Source organism: Culicoides brevitarsis, chromosome 3 (genome assembly GCF_036172545.1).
Source record: "Culicoides brevitarsis isolate CSIRO-B50_1 chromosome 3, AGI_CSIRO_Cbre_v1, whole genome shotgun sequence".
In the NCBI taxonomy this organism is placed as follows: domain Eukaryota; kingdom Metazoa; phylum Arthropoda; class Insecta; order Diptera; family Ceratopogonidae; genus Culicoides; species Culicoides brevitarsis.
Window position 1 is genome coordinate 1519531 of NC_087087.1, and position 20745 is coordinate 1540275.

The following is a 20745-nucleotide window of genomic DNA, read 5'->3' on the forward strand; positions in this document are numbered from 1 at the left end:
ACCTTTTTTAAAAAGATATTCCTTTATATGGTGCGGTTCATTCTGTTCGAAAAATATTAACACCGCATAAAATTGAATCGCGAAGGAGGGATATTATTTAATATTTATGCATATTATTAATGAATTTTGAACTTGTGCGAAGACATTTATTTTTAAAAGTATGTGGTTGTTGTGACGATGCGGGACAGTTTTTTTTTATTTTTTAAAGTTTAACATGAATTTGAGAAATATTGTATATGAATGTATTGTACGCATGAAGCAATGACCTTAATGCTAACGGAACAAATCATGTTTGTTATTTTTTTTACTTACATTATTATTATTTTTTTGTAAGTTTTTTAATGTTTTTTGTTGTCTGTCATATATTGTTATGTTTAAAAAGTTACTTTTAATAATATATTTTTATGTTTTGTGTAATTTTTAATAAAAATATATATGTTTAACATATATAAAGAAATGTTTAATTATTAAAAGTTATACTTTTTTATATAATTTTTTTAAATTTTTGTAAAAATATTATTTATAACAAAAAAAAAATATTTTTTAATATTTTAATTTTTTAAAAAAATATTTTTTTATCATATATACATAAAATAATATTATTAAAAAATAATAATTTTTATATAATTTTTAAATGTTTTTGTATAAATTTATAATTTTTTTCAACAAAATTAAAATTTTAATAAAATTTTTGTATGATTTTGGTAATTTTTAATAAAAAATATACATTTTTATCATATATAAAATAAATGATAATATTCAATAATAATACTTTTTATATAATTATTTATTATTTTTGTACAAATTTATATTATTTTTAAAATTTTAAAAATATTTTTGTATGTTATGTATATTTTTTTAATAAAATATATTATTATCATATATCAAATAAAGTATAATTATTAAAATTATACTTTTTTATAAATTTTTTTAATGTTTTTGTTAAAAGTTATATTTTTTTAAACAAAATTATTATAAAATTATATAAAAAATAATAATTATAATGTTAAATCATATAAAATGTATAATTTAATTTAAAATAAAAACTTTTTGTAAACAATTTAAACATGTCACAAACATAATATTATGAAACATGTCAATTTTGTATGAAAAAATCATGAGTTTTGTATTAAATTTAAACTTTTAAACATAAAGGAACACAAAATGACAAAAAACAATAATTATTTTATAATAAAATCATACATTTTTTATTACTTAACGGACCATTTTTGTCCATTAAAATTATAAAATTCAAATGCATAGCAATTTGATAGACTTGTCAATATACAAAATTAACATGGGAGGGCGTTTATCATAAAAAAAACAAAAACAACGAACTTATTTGAATAACATTGTAAATGCAACTCAACTGTTGATATCACAATAACATTTAAAAAAAACGACAAAAATTTTGTTTTGAAAATCTTATAACATACAAAACATCATAATAATTTACATATTATGTCAAGCGTATGCGTCGTCGTCGCTTTATCGCGGGTCAGCCATAAATAACGAAAAAACGTACTCAGGTCATGTTTTTCGTGTGTAACGTTAATAATATTAATAATTATAAACGGACTATTTAAGGAAAGTTGTCGATGTGGGTCAAAAACTAAACTTGAACGAACGAAAGATTCTTTTTTTTTAATTTTTTGCTATTTAGTCATCGTCGAATTTCGTAATATTTGTGAAAATAATTTGCATCTCGTTAAAATATTTTGTGCTAATGAAAGTACTCTCACTTTCTGACACACATTTACGAATCAATCTGTCAAGTAGGAACAATTTTTGGATGACAAAACAGGTTCTGTCGCGTCGAAACGTGCGATGGTGTAACATTTCACAACAAAATTTTCGGTATATCGCATTTCACTGTCTTTTCGTCGGTTTGTTTGTCGTTTAAACAATCAAAAGTAGGTTTTACTTGCTTTGCTAGCCAAAACATATGGTTCATCATTGCTTTTTACCATGTAAGGTAGTTACGCAAAGTACGTCGTTGCGAGCATTTAACACAATTAGTCACGAGTGTAACTTGAGGAGATTTCTGTGGCGCGGTGACGATTCAGTAATATGATAATTAGTATTGTTCAGTAGAAATTCGGTCAGATTTGTTTCCGGTCTAATAGTAGTAAAGTCTTCGCGCTGTTATGCAAATGACTCGAAAAGCAGAAATGAATTCTGTGGGGAGGGAAATGTCGCGCATTACACGCAAGGCGTGCGATGAAGAGGGAGAAAAAACGACGAATGACCCACAAAAGTTCATGCAATAGTAAGAAACGAGGCGACGATATCAAAGGCGGGAATCTCTTTCATTAATGTTCTTCGAGAAGTTGCTTGATGATTCAGATTTTGATGAAAATTGTTCGATTTTGAGCTTTTTTGAAAGAATTTTTCACAATTTCGTACTCCTCATGAATTAAAGATACAAATTTCACATTTTATTACTCCTCATTTAATAATTTGTTCTTTTAGAAGTTACTTGATGATTCAGATTTTGATGAAAATTGTTCCTTTTTTGAAATAATTTTCACAATTTCGTACTCTTCATTAACTAAGGATTCAAATTTTACATTTTAGTACTCCTCTTTTTAACATTTTAATTTTTCTTCAAAATTTTCTTTCATTTTTGTTAAAATTTGAAACCAAGTAAGAAGCGAAAGTTTAAAAAAATTCAATTTTCGACTCATAAGAAGCTTTTTATAGAATTTCATTCAACCAAAAACCTCAAATGATGATTTTTCAATTAATTTCAACCCAAATCAAAAATTTTTAGGTTAAATTTCCTCTTGAACCTATTTAACACGCCCCTGATGAATGAGAGAAAATTGCCTTGTCTTATCAAAACAAAACGCTTATCACTTCAATTAATCTTTGATATGAACAACTTTCCTATTAGTCTATACGAGGCATCGTTTGTCAAGAAAATCTTAACATACTTTCCGCTGCCAATCAATTTCAGCACACAACAACATGGCTCGAAACGGAAGGTGTTTAATACTATTCATAAAAATAATAACAGTAATACAGGTCAATTGTTTCAATGATCATGACTTGCCACGATTAACTACATCGATAAGCTTAAAAGGGTAGAGGTTAACTGCATTTTCTTCTTTTTCTCTCTTTTTCTATTTCTGTCTTGGTTTCTTGCAGTTAAATGGTTTGAGGTATTCATCCTGAACGAAATGACTAACAATATTGCATTTAGATGTTTAGACTTGAGAGTTTTTTTTAAAGTCAAAAATTTTAAAAAAATTAAATGAGGAGTAATAAAATGTGAAAATTTGTTCGAATCTTAAGACATTTAAAAATATAAAACAGGAAAAAATTTAAAATTAAACCAATTTTAATTTAAAAATTCTTAAATTTTACATTTTCAGACTCTTATGATTCAAACCAAATTTCACAATTTAATACTGCTCAAAATTTAAAAACACAAATTTCACATTTTCGTACGTCTCAGCTCAAATATTGAATTTTAGCTTAAGTCCTTATAGTCAAAATTGAAAAAAATTAAATGAGGAGTAAGAAAATGTGAAAATTTGAATTATAAGAAATCTAAAAATGTAAAAAATTTTAAATTGAACAAAATTTTAATTTCAAAATTTTTAATTTCACATTTTCAGACTCTTATGATTCAAACAAATTTCACAATTTTAAACTCCTCATTAATTTAAAGATACAAATTTCACATTTTTGTACTCCTCATCTTAAAATTTCACGTTTTTCATCAAATTAAGGTAAAAAATAACTTTTTCTACTTACGTTTTTCCGTTCATCGTGGGTTCCAAAGCAATTTTCTGCTTCAAATGGTAATCGCCTTCGCTATTCGAGCGATTTGTCAACGACGAACATTCATCGTCAGTTTCTGTTTCCGAACTCTCAATATCTGACAAATTCTCTTCATCTTCATCGTCATCCGGGATGATTGTCGTTATCGGTTGCTTACTTTTGGGAACCCACGACGTAATTGGAGACACGAGATACGATGGTTTTACAGCTTTATAATTATTATTGTTAGCACTACTAATACTGTTTTTGACATGATGATGCTGAAGTTTATTAACGATGGAAGCGGATGCCGCCTTTTTCGGGACAACGTTTTCCAATATCATAGCAGGGTTTTTGTAAATATGCGAAGTGCAACTACTATGCACTCCATTGATTCGACGATTGTATTCCGACAGAGGATTGCTACTTTTCGTTACTTGTGCGGACATCGCTTGCTGCGTTCGTCGCAGACGATTCGTTGTCGAGAGTTTCGACTCGTTGTTATGAAAGGATTTCGTGAAATCCACATACAACGCCTCGTTGGATGGCTTGCGGGAGAATTCGTCGTCTTCGAAGCGGAAATTTCTGCTATCCGAGTCACTGGACGACACGGTGTTACTTGACGTTTCGGAAAGCGACTTTCGGCGTCGATGATAGAATTCATCCTCGAACGGCAAACCATTCGGATATTTACTTGAGTATGATGTGTAGTTGTTTTCCTTACTCTTAACACTTAACTTATTGTTGTTGTTGTTGCTGTGAGTAATGTGACCGTTAGTTGAGTTAGAAGGCATTTTGTTGTTGTTATTGAGATTTAGGGCGGCACTGCGAGTACTGTTGATCATTTTGTTAGCAACGAGTTTGCCTGAGTTGTTATAAGCACGTTTTTGGGGACCTCCGCCATTGCCATTGTACATCGAAGTCGATAAATTTTGGCTGTATTTTGGCACGATTGATTCAACGGATGTTCCGCTGCTTCCGGGACTCTTCGAATGGATACTCGAGCCTTTTGTGACAACTCTTTTATTCCAATTGCTGTCAATTCTCGTCGATCGAATGATTTGAGGCGATAACAGCGGCGACGATTTCATGCTCAATTTCGAACTTGTAACTGAATTTTGTTGTCTCCGACATAGGCGAGGAGTTAAGGAAGCTTTTGTCGCTGAATCATCTCGTGCTGATGGCAATCTGTGTTTCGTAGATCCTCGAGTTGTGTTAGCTTGTGAGGCATTTCCGGAGCTTCGAACTGCTTCGTTCGCCCGAAATGAGTTAAACTGGCGCGTAAACGGGATTACTTGACCACTTGACATGATGGCGATTAATTTTTACGGTTTGTTAAGCACTTTTAATTTTTTATTATTAATTTTTTTTTATTTTTATTTAGAAACGGTTTCTATATATCACATAATTACTATCACACTTTTTTCGATTGATGGCAGTAATGATCTTAATATATATAAATTTAAGTTTTTTCACTTCTTCTCTCTCTTACTTTTGCGAATAATTCGTGATTAGAGATTAATTTTCCTTGTATTCTGTCAAAAAGTGTCAGAAGAAGTAGATTTCCTGCTTTTAAAACTGGAACGTATGTTATCGCTTGTTATTATTTATTTTTTGATGCAATTTCAACCTGTATTGATAAGATAATGCAAAAAAAAATTATAAAACTTGTTTTTTTTTCAGATTCATGTTCACTGGATGATAATCTTTTTAAAAAATCCATTTGTTAAGAAATTTTGTTCAACGATTTTTTCATACTTGGCTTGTCATTGAATGTTTTCATTGTAAACACACATCACATTGTTATTAGCTTTCTTTCGTTATTTCACAAAAAATGCCCATATTATGCCATATTACGAAATCTTTTGTACTTTTTTTTTTATTTTCGTGCGTTGTTTACCATCGTGAGGCAGCAAAAGCCATTAACAGAGAAATTTGACACTCTAAGTAAATATTTGTTCAAAAAAAACAGTTAAAATTCATTGGATGGCTATTTAATGTACATTGTTGTAATCTAACGAAACGAAGAAAAAAAAACGTGAATAAACAAAAAATTGCAATCATGGGCTCGTCAGTATTTCGACAGTCGAAATAGAAATTTTTGTCAATTTTTTTTTTGACAAAGTTATTGTTTAATTTTTGTCTTAAAGTAAAAAAAGTAAATTAAATAAAACAAATAAAATAAAAAAAATTGGAAAAAATTTTCAAAAATTAAAAAAAAATTAAATTGAGAATTATTTTTTTTATTTTTAAAAAATTTAAAACATTAAAAAAAAAGCATTATTTAAATTTTATTTATTTATTTTATTTTATTTTTAAGTATTGCAAATAATTTTCAAAAATTAACAAAAAAACGAGTTCAGAATTTTTTTTTATTTTTGAAAGTTTTAAACAACATTTTAGAAAAAAATATTTTTTTTAAATTAATTTTTTTTTCTAAAATGTTGTTTATAAATTTCAAAAATTAAAAAAAAATTTTGAAAAATTTTTAAAAAGTATTTTTTTTAAGTTTTTGAAAATTTTGAGCTTCATAAAATCTAAAATTTAAAAGTTAACATAAAAAATTTTTTAAAAAAATTACTTTTTTCTAAAAAATTCTTGAATTGCTTTTAAATTTCTCTGATATGAAAAACACTCCTTGGAAAAAATTGCCCTTGAAAAAACTTCTCAGAACCAAATTCGTCAAACTTTTAATCTCATTCAGGGATGAATTTGTTGAATTTCTATAAATATTTTTCCATTCACTCAAACCACGCACTTCTGAGCAAAACACACATGATTAGCAAAACTTATAAAAAAAACTCGAAACTCGTAAAATGTATAATAAGCCATTCCATTCACAAGATCGGGATTTATCTATTTGACGACTTGCAAATTTTTTTATTGTCTTTTTGTCGTCGTCTTCCAAAAAAATCCAATATGGTTCGGATCTAATCGATTTTAGCAAATATTTTTGTATTTTTCAGCGTGAAAATGAGCAGAAGATGCAAATTTAAGGTCTCCATGCTTTTGTTCCGTCGCCGGTATGGATTGATGATTTATGCGGCAAAACTAATCGAATCTAACGACCAAATCCGTAAATATCGCGCTTGAACGTGAAGAAAGATGTCTTGTTGCGATTTACAAGGTTACCTTTTAAAAAGTACTTGAAACAAGGTAAAAACATTTATTTTTTATAAAACGTTACAAGACACAAAATTAACTCGATAATTTTTTTTTTTCGAAAAATATTTTTTAAAAAAATTTTTTTTTAAAGCGGAGAAGAAGCAGAAAAAAGAAGATTACGTGGGATTTTTGCACACACAAAAATAAATTGTGCAACTGAAATTTTTATTTAAAGTTAATTGCCCGCAAAACATTGATCGTTCGCGAGAATCTGCAATAAATTTCTTTTGTAACATTTTCGTTTTGTTTTGTCGTAAAAAAATATTCTTGGGGGCTTAAAAAAAAATTTTTTTTTTGATCTATGAAGCTATAAAATAAAAAAAGAACATTTAATCAATTTTATGATCAATTAAGATTATTAATTGATGTTGAAAGAAGTTTAGGGCTTGGCGCGCAAATGTTCATATCAAATGCGAAGGCGGAAATGACGATTTAACTTTTCGCCATAACCCACTTTAATGCCAAAAATTGATCGATTAGCACTGAAAAATGCCTTTTATTGCTTCTTTTTGCGATAAAACGGACACACAGTTAGTTATGCATAACCATGATTGATTATGTGTTGTTTTGACTCTCGAATACTTTGAAAGTTTATTGAAGAGTTGATAAAAAAATTCCGTTATTGGGCGATACATCATTCAATCATAATGTTAATTTTTATTGACCTAATCCATAAATTTTATTACCTACTGAAAATATTTTATTTTAAAAAAAATATTGAAATAATTTTTTTTTAAATTTTTTATTATTACAAAAAAAAAAAATTTAATTAAATTATAATTTTATTAAAAATTAATAATTTATAAAAAAATTTTAAAAATTTTTAAATTATTTTTTTAAAATCAAAAAATTATTAAAAAAATAAATTTTTTTAATTTAAATAATTTTTTTAATTTTAAAATTTTTTAAAATTTTAATTTTTTTTTTTAAAAAATTACAAAATTAAAAAAATTTTTTTTATTTTTATTTCTTTTTAATTTTTAAAATTACTAAAAAAAAAAAAAAAATATTAAAAATTTTTTTTAAAATTTATTTTATTTTATTTAATTTAAAATTTAATTAAATTTCAATATTTTATCAGAAATAATTTTTACTCATTTCCTCATAAATTGATTTAAACAGAAATGATTCAAAATTCGCAATAATTAAAATTTGTCACTTCGTTATCTCTAAATTTACGATGATAAAATCCCATCTTGTGACGTCGTACGTTATTCATAACGACTACTACTGAAATTATACTACATAATAAAAGTTATATGATCAATAAAAAAATATTTTAATTTTTTATCATGATAAAATCGTCGTGAGAGATATTTTACGGTAATAATTCTTCCGCGAGTCGTTAAGAAGCTTAAAAACGCAATTCACAAATTGGTTCAATTACAATTTGTCCGCAAATGACAAAAAAAAATGTTCCGTTGTACAGACAAAATTTTTTTTTTATAAAAATTAAATTTATTCATAAAATAATGCGGTGATTGACTCTCGCTCTCGTCGTCTTGATTCACCATTCGTTCGTCGGAATAATTTAATGCGAGTATTTTACGTTTTGTGTGTGACGTTTGAGACGTTGCGTATCATGTTCCGAGTCGCTTCTTTGTATGATGAGCGCAATGTGACAACAACAGTTTTGTGTATATATTTTACCAAAAAATAACTGATGAGGAAGGTCAATGAATTGTTTTGGTTTTTTCTTTCGTCGTTGTAATAAAAATGAAATGAACTTTGATAAGAAAAGGGATGAGTCATTATTGAGAATGAAGTTTTAATTTTTTTTTACATTTCTTTAAATAAATTATCAAAATTATTTTCGTTTAAAAATTTATTTTTTTGATAATTTTTATCAAGTTCATATTTTTTTGTAAAAAATTTTAATTAATTAAATTTTAAATAAAAATTAAATTTTAATAATTTTTCAATTAGTTTTTAATTTAATTAATTATTTTTTTTTTTGTTTAAAAAAATAAAATTTTTATTTTAAAAAAAATTTTCTTTTAATTATTTTTTTTTAATTAAAAAAATTAAAAAAATTATTAAATTTATTTTTAAAATAATTTTTTATTAAAAAATTATTTTTTTTTTAATTAGAAAAATTAAATTTTTTTTATTTTAAAAAATTAAAAAAAAATAAAAAAATTAAGTTAAATTTTCTTTCTTTCAAAATTAAATTAAAATTTAAGAAAAATAAAAAAAAAAAAATAATCTATAAAATTTTTTCAATTTTTTTTAAAAAAAATTAAAAATATTTTTTTAAATTTATTAAATTAATTTTTTAAAATTTAAATTAATTAAAAAATTATTTTTTATTAAATAATTATATTTTGTATAAAAATTATAAAAATAATTAAATATAAAATTTCAAGTAAAATTTATATTTTTTTTTCAAATAAATATTAATTTATTAAAAATTAATAAAAAAATATAGAATTTTAATATAATTCATAAAAATTATTTATAATTATTTATTTTAAACAGCAAACATAAATAATAAAAATTAATACAAAAGGAAGTGAAGAAAAAACTTCTCCTCCAACGTTATTCATAATGATCATCATCATCATCTGTTGATTCGATTCGATGCGATTGACTTCACACAGACGACGACGATAGAACTTAGCGAGCAGAAAAACTGTGTCATGTCAGTCAGTTAAAATCAATGTCTTGTTATTATTATTTTTATATTGCATCGCATACATTTTTTTTTGTTTCAATTGAAAATCCAGTTAAGAAAAATAAATGGCGAAAGAAAGAAGAATAAAAAAAGAAGACGACAAGAATCGAAAACAAAACAAAAAAAAAGTGAACGAGAGAAGAGAATCAATTGTCAATATACCATAAAATAATATTAAATGTATATAATGGCTGTATGTATATTATAAGTGAATAGCAATCATTTTTTATGTTCATTTTACTTGTCGTCTTTTTTTTTGCCTCCTCCTTTTTACTTATAAAATATAAAAAAAAATAATAATGTATATTAGACGTTCAATTCAAAGTCTTTTAATTTAACTCACTTTACTGCTCGAACATTACTCACGTTTGAATGTCAATAATATTTTATTATTGCTTCTTTATGCATTTTCTACAATTTTTTTATTTTTATTTTATTTTTTTAACAAACAACAGAAGAACAGAAGTTCTTTTCTATTCTTTGTTCAGCATGACTCAAAATCAGCCTAATCAGGTTTTGTTCGCCAAATATAAACATACCACAACCATTTTCAGTTATGTTTGAAAAAGAAGCAAAACAGAGCGTATATGGTGCAGCAACTGCATCTTTGTTCCATATTTAACACACACTCAATATTTTATATAGATTCGTATAAATATTGAGTCCACACTTCACACTTATTCATTTTTTTTTATTTTTAGTTTGAAAAAAAAAATAAGAAAAAAAGAATGGAACTGATATAACATGTTATATATTATAATATAATATAATATTATACAGGATTCAAGAATGTTAATATTTTTTTTTATTATTATTAATGTAATAATAATGCAATTTTATTTAAAATTGGTATAAAATTTATTATTAATGTGATCATTGATTTGATTGTAGGAACATGAAACATGCTTCCTACACTTCTGAACATACATAACACTTGTACAAAAGTTTTGTAATGTCCATGGAGACATTTTTTTTATAATTTTGTAATTTTTTTTTTAATTTAATTTATTTTTTTTTAACTTTTTATAAAATTTATATTGTTTTTGCCTTACAAAAGTTGAAACTAAGCACTTGTGGCAAAAACTATGCGTTTCCGAACATATGTTTCATGGAGAAAAGTCATTCTTATGACTCAAGAAAGGTTTTGCGCGAAAAAAAAATTTGAAAAAATTTTCACCCATGAAACTTCATTAAATAAATTATTTTAAATTTATTTTTTTAATATTTTTTTTATTATATTTTTTATTTGTTTGATTTATTTATTATTTTAATCCAGTTTTTTTCCGATTATCATCCAAGTTATACATGAATCAATAATTTTAATACAGTTTTAAATAATAATGATAATAATTTTTTTTCATAATAATAGCAAAAAAAAAAAAACAAAATAATAAAGTAAAAGTAAGTCAATCAATGGAAAATTTATTATAAGATGAGATTTGCTATTATTATGATAGTTATCATTATTATTATTATTTATAACTGATATTTTTTTATAAAATATAGAAAACTCTTACAATTAATAATTCACAGGAACTTGCGATCAAAAAATCTCGTATTATTATTTTTTTTTTATTAAATTCTTGTTATTATTATTTTTCACTTTGATTAATATTTTTTTTAATTCGTGATTATTTTCATTTATTTTTATTAATTTTCTTTTTATTTTGTTAACTTTTGTTATATTAATTTTTTATTTATTATTTTTCACTTCAAATATAATATACTTTATTTTTCGCAATATATTATATTTTTAAATTACATTTCATTTATTTTTTAATATTTTTGTTTCACAAAAAAAGAAAATAAATCGCGCAACGATTAAAAATTTACTACCATCTCAACTCGAATTCACATTGCTACTAAACTTGAAACTTGTAAATAAAAGTGAGTAAAGGCAAAAAGCAACCAAGTAGCTTATTGACTTATATTGTACATTGCTTGTGTTTGTACGACCAAGACATGTTTCTTGTACGCAGAGAGCGATTTTAGTATATATAGAAAATGCATGTATTATTATTGGGAATATATATGTTGTTAGTTGTGTGTATGAAAAATTCACTCATTATATTTTGTTCATGCGAGATATGCGAGTAATAGACGCACAAACACAAACAACAACAAAACAAGACGACGAGAGAAGAAAAGAAAGAAAATATTTTTTTTTTGCGAGCATAAAATTATAAAAAAAGGATGAACTTCGTTTTGTTCATTTTTATGCATGAGAAGCAACAGGATGATTCGTTCAAGGATGGAATAACACGAGGCTCAGGTAAGTTCGAAAAAGTCTGAAGATCATTAATTTTAACATCCATATTTGAAATTGAAGCTGAAGAAGCAAAAAAATGTTCCTCAAATGGAGAGATCTTCTTTGTACAAGTCTTTACAATTTTGCTTTGAAAGACATTTTTTCTTATGATTAATTAAACACGAAATCAGTTGTTGAATATTAATTACGGGAATTTTTTTGTCAATCTCGAGATTTTTTTGTGGAAACCTTATTACTGTTGGATTATGGTGAGTTTAATTTTTTTCTTAAGTTTAAGTTTTAAAGAGTTTAAGACCACACATGTCACGGAGGACAACTTTTACTAACAAGTTACGTTAAGTTTAATTAATTTAATTGGGGATTTAAGATAAAAAAATATTTTTTTTGTATTTTTTTTATCCCCAATTTAATTAATTAATATTGTACAATTTTTAATCTTTCACAGGTTGAGTTGATACTGATGCAACTTTTTAATTTTTTTTTTGTTCGAAATTATTTTTTTTTCAACTTTTTTTATATTAAAAAAATATTTTTTTAATTTTTATTATTAATTTTTTTAACTTTTTTCATATAAAAAAAATATTTTTTTAATATTTTTTTAATAATTAATTTTTTTAAATTTTTTCGTATAAAAAAATTAAATTAAATTAAGTTCAAAATTAATTTTTTAATTTTTTTCATATAAAAAAATATTTTTTTTAATAAATTATTAATTAATTATTCGAAATTAATTTTTTTTTTAACTTTTTTCGTATAAAAAAAAAGATTTATATATTTTATTAATAATTAATTCGAAATTTTTTTTTTTCACTTTTTTAATATATTTTAATATTTTTTTTTATATGAGAAAAATTAAAAAAAAAATATTTTTTTAATATTTAATTAATAAAATTTAATTTAATTTTTCAGATCAAAACATCATAAAAAGGAAGTTAAATTCATAATTCGACTCAAAGAAAGTTCAGAGCTTCCGATGAAACCATAAAACGGATCGAGGATAACCTAATTTGGTATTCACAACATGTAATCTTCTTATACGCTAATAATAACTTTTTGCAAAATTAGACACGATGATGATTGACGTGAAGATGAGGAACAAAATAGAGACACAATGACGACTTTTGGATTACTTACGGGCCCCAAAATGTCTCCTTCAATTACTTCAATTAATTCAAACCAAGCAAAATTTTAATTTTTCAGTGCTTTATCAGTCGATGTTTACGCTTTTCAACGCGCACGTCGGCGGCAACAACAGATTATGAAAGAGAGCAAATTGAAACTTTTACAAATTGATACGCTTTGTTATCTTTTTGTTCATGATTCACGCGTACAAATAATTGCTGCAAGAGTAAAGCAAACGGAAAGTTAATGAAAACTAATATTTTTTTAAACACTTTTCTCTCAGGTGATTTGTTTAAGGGCACTAAACGTTCATATATATAATTACACAGTTCAGTTACAATTTTTTTTGTGCCTTAGAAGACAAACAAGATAAATTGTCTCAAATATGGTCATAAAACGCAATCTGTAACAACAAACATAACATGTTGCTGTAATACATTCAGCACAAAGCTAACATAAGACTTGACCTACAACTTGAAAAATGTTATGATCTGCGGTTTATATAACAACAAGCAACATTTCTAGTTTTATTTTGTAATAATAATAACAAAAATAGCAGCAAACGACCATAGACGACGCGAAGATGTAGAATATGTATAATAATAACATGTATGAAGAAAAAACATGTTTCTTGATGATGATAACGACGCGCACTTTTTCATGTTAGAAAGATAAATCTTAGATAGGTTTCTGGCACAAGAATTCATTTCATGTCGTAATGTTCGACTTACATGTGATTAACAACGTCCTTTTAACAATTTTTTTGACTTAATTCAGCTTACCTGAAAAAAAATAAGAAAAAAATATTAATAAATTATTTTAAAATGTCAAAATAGTTAATTATAGCTTGTTATCATGTTCAAAAAAAAATGACATCATTTGTTTATTTGCTTCAGCAAATCTCATTAGCGTTGATAACCAAGGAGGAAAAAGTTCAAATCAATTCAGTTTATGGCACAAAATGAATCGCAAAAGATTAATTCAATGGCAACAATGTTGCTAATTTAATGTGCTTGAATGATATTTGAATCAAGATACTTGATCGCGATCTCATGGTAATCGGTCAAAAAAAGTGACGTTTAAATGCATTGGGTACCGAGATACGGATAAAAGTGAAAAAAAACTGATTAACGAATTGATTGACATTTATCGCTAATGGGTAAAGTTTCTTTTTTTGTGAGATTTTCACTATTGAAGATAAAAAATTTACTAAAAATTTATATATTTTTAGTACAAATTTCAACTTTTAGAACAATTTTTAGTACAAATTTCAATTTTTAGAACATTTTTAGTACAAATTCAACAATTTTTCTTTTTTTATTTGATTTTTAGTACTAAATTTGTCCTTTAAAATAAAATTAAATTATAAATTCATCTCCAAAAACGCCCCAAAACACAAAAAATCCTTGACAAGTTAATCACAGCACCCGTTAATAACAACAAACGAACAGTTGGACCCCCATCATTACAAAAAACACTCCAATAATGACTCTCCATCGTAAAAAAAGCATCAACATAACATCATTTTTAATACAAATTTTACACCCGGCAGCTAAAATAATGTTGACTTTAACCAGTTTTACTTGTAATCAGATATCTTTTTTTTTGTAATCCATCTCGATCGAGCAAAAAATCTACAAATTTGTCAATATTTTCGGACACATCTCTGCTTGATTAAATCTCGCCATACAGTTACATTGTAAACGGTATTTTATTACGTCTCATGAGTTTTTTTTTTGTTTCATAAAAGATACATATTAATATGCGATCAATGTTTTAATGCTTACAAAACGTATATAAGTCATTTTTTTTTGTCTCAGTTGAAGGAAAAAAAATAAAATATTTTAATCGTTTAAATGTCTTTAAGGGGAAAAAATAAAATATTTTTTAAAAAAATATTTAATTTATTTAAAAATTAAAAAAATATAATTTAATTTTGAAAAATTTCAAAAGTAAAAATAAAAAAAAAATCAAATTTATTTTTTCTAAATTTTAATTCTTCAATTTCAAAATAAAATATTTTTAAAAATAAATTTAATTTTTTTTTAAATTTGAAAAAAAATTATTTAAAAAAATTAAAATATTTTTTTAAAAAAAAATAATAAAAACAAAAACATTAAAATTAAACGTGTAAAAATAAATAAAAAAAATTAAACATTTTAAAAATATTTTTAATTTTCAAAATAAAAAAAAAAATAAATAAAATCAAAAATTGTTTAATTTTTTTTCAATTTAAAAAAAAAATTTTAATTATGTAAAAAATTAAAATTTTATAAAAGTTATAATTTCAAAATAAATTAAATTTTTTAAAAATATTTTTAATTTTCAAAATAAAATAATTTTTTAATTTCATTTATATTTTTTAAAAATATTTTTTTTTAAATTTTTTTTTTATTTTTTAAAAATTATGTTTTTTTGAATAAATTTAATTTTTTTTAATTTTAAAGATTCAAAAAAAAATAATAAAATTTAAATAAAATTAATTTTTTTTTTTTAAAGATTTAAAAATTTTAAATTTAAAAAATTATTTATTTTAAAATTTTAAGTTGAAAAATTTTTTAATTTAAAAAAAAATAAAATGCGCTTTATTATTTTTACTAAAATTTAACATTTAACACATTTCAGCATGTCAACATATCAGTACCTCGCAAATGCAGCTTAAATGTCATGCTCAGCTCAAGAAGAAATGAAGAAAAAAATAAGCAGGAAGAGAAAGTGAACTTGTACTTGTACTGGCATATGTCGCGCATCTCACATAATTATTCCGTAGGTCTGACGAAACATAAGTAAGTACTCGCTCGCCGAAGAAAACATGTTTCGGTTATGAAGGCATTTAAATCATTCATCAATACATATTATGAAATAAGCTTTTTTTTGTGAGTGTGCATTCGTTGATGATGTATAAATAAATATAAATTACAATTTTTTTTAGTTGTATTTATATTTATGGTTATTATTTTGAATTGGTTCGTTAAATTTTTTATACGATTTTTTCTTTTTGCAGATTTTTGCCGCAATAAAAATGTTGATTTTATTTGATTTGCGAGCGATGGGAACAATATCGGAACAATTTTATGACTTTAGAAAACTTTCCTTTTAATGAAGCAAGCATCCAGACCGTTTTTTTTTTTGATGCGGAAATGAACTATTTCTTATTGTTCGCTGGACACATTAATCAAATTGAACTTTGACTCTGACATTGCGCGATGATTTATTGCATCGTTCCATTTTTCTCCGCCGTGAATTTCTAATCACATTACGAGCAAATTTGCATGTCAGCGAAATTTCTCTCGGATTTCATGTCAAAAATCATCAAATTATTAAGCATTTCCTTCTTTTTGCGAGACATGAACGTCCCATAGAAACGAAATCTGACACAATTTTAATGAAAAATAATGGAATGGAATAAATTAAGAGGGCATTCTCCTTCGTTCTGTCAAGTCATTCCCATTAAAAAAAATTTTCTAGCCACACGTGAATCATTCACAACATCAGACGAGAAATAATAAATAATAATTTGCATCTCACCTCAATGAGAGGAAAAAGAGACAAAAAACGCACGGGTCAAGCCGAAAAAATGATGAATTGTAGGCAGAGTTGCGACAAATTCTTCGCACACGGCGGGATTAGAAATATTTTTGAAAGACAAAAGAAGTTGTGAATAATTAGATGGTGCGAAAAATGGACTAAGGAGAGCACGGAATAGAAACAGGTATTTGATAGACAAGACAGACGATGGAGGAGGAGGGAGCAAAACAGAACAAAAGTGATGTCATTGCCATCAAATTAATTATAAATTGTTTTGGTTTTATGACCAGTTTTTATCATTCACTCGCCGGTTTTAATATTTTTCTGCTTCTCGTGAATGAACGGAGAAATAGCATAACAAGAAACTAGTTTTAGAGATCGGAGGTAAACATAAAATCATTTTTTGAATGAACTTTTAGTACTAAAAAATTATTTTTAGAACAATTTTTTTTTCTGTACTAAATTTTTTTTTATTTAATTTTAATTTTGTGTACTAAAAATTATCTTTTTTAAACAAAATTTTAACTTTTAGTACTAAAAATTTATTTTTTAGAACAAAAATTTGTTTTCCTGTACTAAAAATTTTTTTTTGCTTTAAATTTTAAAAAGATTTTTGAGTACTAAAAATTCTTTCTTTAAAACAATAAATTTTACTTTTAGTACTGAAAATTTCTTTTTAAAATTAAATTTCAATCTTGAGTAACATTAATAAATTTTTATTAATTATTTTATAAAAAAAACGATCATTTAGAAGCAAAAAATGCGTTTCCGTTAAAAGAATCAAGCAAAAACTTAAAACTTTTCAATCTAATTAATCACTTCATTGAAGCGACTAAACTTCGATAAACGTTCGATCAACAAAAAAAAAGTAGAAAAAAACATAAAATTGTGCATTATCGAATTCCGTTTGCACGATAAAAAGAAACAATAACGGTATTAAATAATCGTAACAATGAATTTTGTCAAAAAAAAAGTAAAATATTTTTTAAAAGAAAGGCAAATTTTATGTCACTTTCCATATTATTCACTTACTTGCCTTCCAAAAAAGCGAAACAAACAAAATATTTCTTCAAATAATGTTGTAATAATTTCTCGTTTTGTTTCTCGTGCAATTCTTTTCTTTTAATTTTTTTTCTATTTTTGGACATCGTCGCGCTTTAGTAAACATCATGAATACCAAAAGTTGCCAAATGATAACTTAATTTTGTCTCGCGTGTCGCTTCGTGTGTGTGAGAACAAGAGAATTTCAGCAAATAATTCACACGTAAAACCAGGAGGAAAAAAGAAATATTTTGCCCAAATTAAGAGACCGTAGCATGCATAATCGACAAAATAATCCGAAAAAGAGACAAAACGGTATTGTTTTTGAATTTTTTTAACTCAATTCAAGCGATATCAATAATTTTATGGAAGTTACATAAACACGCACGAGACACAAAAAAAACATTCATGCTAATGTTGAACAATAGGCAAGTGTAGAAGCGTTAAATGTCACAAAAATATGATAAATGTCTTTTGTCTAAAACTTTATTATAATTTAATATTGATAATGATGACATTAATAATAGAGATAAAACTGAAAAAAAATTTCCATCAACTTTTGGCAATGATTTGATATCAAAACAAGACACGAAAATAGCAAATCTACGGGGAATGGACCGATTTCGTATCGAATTACTGATTAAACATTCGAGCTCTATATGAGGTGAGTTGATTTTTTATTATTTTTTTAATGTTTACGACTTTAAGGAGCCGGAAATTAAATTTTTTCCGCATTAAAGACGAAAATTTATTTTTAGTACTCGAAATTTGTACTAAAAATTTTTTTAATGTTTAAAAGTAAAAATTTAGTACAAAAATTTAATTTTTTTAAGTTCAAAAGTAAATTTTAGAAGTCAAAAAAATTATTTTATTTCACAAAATCTTATTACAGAATTAAAATTTAATTAAAAAAAAATTTTTTAGTACTTGAAATTGGTACTAAAAATTTTTTTTATTTTCAAAAGTAAAAATTTTTAGTATGTTCACAGAATTTGTATTTAAATTTTTTTTTATGTTCAAAAATAAAAATTTAGAACAAAAATTTATTTTTTGATGTTAAAGAGTAAATTTTTCAAGTCAAAATTTTAATTTTTATTTCAAAGAATTCAAATTTATTTAAAAAAAAAAAATTTTAGTACAGAAAGAAGAAATTTATGTTCTAAAAAATTTTTTAGTACTAAAAAATTTAATTTTAATATTAAAAATTTAATTTTCGACGCTTTAAATTAATTTTAAAAAAAATTAGTTTCTTTCAACATTCCAAATCAATCGTCTCTCGCACAAATTGAAACCAAAACTGGCAATTTACCGTCATTATCTATTTATTTCTTCACTCGTCATTCAAAACAAAAACAAAACTTCGATAATTGCAAATTTATTTTTTTTTTGTTTCATCTCATTTTCAGATTCGTTGAACTTAGATTCCGCATCATTTACATGACTTTTCAAATTATTCTTGACCTACATCGATCTCTGTTCAAGACAAAGCACATTTTTCGTCGTTACATAACGACTTCCAGAAATTAGAAACAGCTTGAAGTACTCGCGTAGGTCGAGTACCATTCAAGTTTTCGATCAAAAAGTGAAAAGAATCTGAAAACTCTCACTATCGTTTGACATGTTCGTAGCCATTCGCACCGCCGCGTTCAATAAATTACCGTTTATCATCACTTTTCGCGGCAAACACGGCAAAAGCGATAGAGATATCGAAGAAAAAAAGTGAAATCTGCAACTTTTTGTTGATAATAGACATTTTCAACTTCAATACGAAAAAAAAGTGATCAATATCTAGTTGAGTTTTGTTGCTTTAAATGCATATTAAATATAAATATTGTAAAAAAAAACCATAAAAACGGGAAAAAATCCGAAGTCAAAGTAAATATTTGTACGTGAAAACGTGCAATACACTTTTTTTTCGCTGAAATTCATGATAAATGGGCATGCAGCTTCGAATCATGTTCCAATGTGGTTATTTTTTCTCTCTGTCGCAGCGAATAATCGTGCATGCACATGACCGTTGTTTTTTTGTCTTATCACAGCGAACGAGCGAACGAAGCTTTGATGACTAATTATCGATTTCCTGAGATAAAATGTTGCAACAAAGGCTCCATTGATGCTCGTTTAATCAAAAACATGACGTGACAATGACGGAGACAGAGACTTGAAGCGTCGTGTTTGTTCAATTAATATCAATGCAAAAGTTTTTACATGTGTTGTTAATTGTGCGAGGTAATTAATGAGAGACAGGGAACGAGAACTCTCCCTTTTTCGCTCGCGCGATGGATGGATGATAACCGCAAGAATGTCATTTTGCGATAAATAGTTAATTGTTTGTGTGTTTTATTGCGGATTGTGGCGGAGATGATCAAAAGTCTTCGAGAAAATTCAAGTTTTGAGCGCTTTTTCAAAGAATTTGGTTGAAAATTGGTTCAAAAAGTAAGTTTTTCGTTTTTATAATTAAAAATATTAAAATTTATCAAAATTTACTTCAGATCTTGACTTGAAAAAAATTTCTGAGAAGAAAAATCAACAAAAATTTAAAATTTTCTTCCAAATTTGGACTCAAGGAAACTTTCTGAGAAGAAAAATAAAAAAAAAAAAATTAAATTTTCTCCCAAATTTTGACTCAAGGAGACTTTCTGAGAAGAAAAATGAAAAAAAATCATTTTTTTTTCCAAATTTTGACTCAAGGAAACTTTCTGAGGACAAAAATGAAAAAAAAAAATTCAAATTTTCTTCCAAATTTTGTCTCAAGGAAACTTTCTGAGAAGAAATTTCGATTTTTTTTACAGATACCGCACAAAGTTAACGCCACAACTGCATAAATTCATCTCTGGAATGCGGTAAATCATTGCCCATTCATTATCCTTGATGTCATTCGTCTTTTGTCGCCACCCATTTGTCTTTGCATTTCATTCGTTTCAACTAAAAAACGCACCAGAAGTACATAAAATCCAAAGGAATTTAAATTACAATCGTTTCAGTGTCATGTTTTGACCGCTACACATCATTCTGGCATGATAAAAGACGGAAAAGTTGTTGTCCATTGTCTTAAAAACGTTGCAAGAGACCGAACAATGTAACTTTTTTGCCTTCAAAAGTAACTTACAGCTCGATGCTTGTTGAAAAAAACGTTCAAACTCACCTGAAACGAGAAAAAGAAGAGAAAAATTAGTTT

At 25.3% G+C, this 20745-nt stretch overlaps 1 protein-coding gene across 1 annotated transcript; it reads right to left on the reverse strand.

The window, feature by feature from the left end:
• Positions 1 to 3758: 3758 nt before the first annotated feature.
• Positions 3759 to 5078, reverse strand: LOC134833527 (probable serine/threonine-protein kinase DDB_G0282963). Its single transcript, XM_063847866.1, has one exon. The coding sequence runs from the start codon at positions 5076 to 5078 to the stop codon at positions 3759 to 3761; it is 1320 nt and encodes a 439-aa protein (XP_063703936.1).
• Between the last annotated feature and the right edge of the window lie 15667 nt (positions 5079 to 20745).

Excerpts from the sequence above, each read along its gene's own strand:
- LOC134833527 (XM_063847866.1), bottom strand. The coding sequence starts at position 5,078 with ATGTCAAGTGGTCAAGTAATCCCGTTTACGCGCCAGTTTAACTCATTT.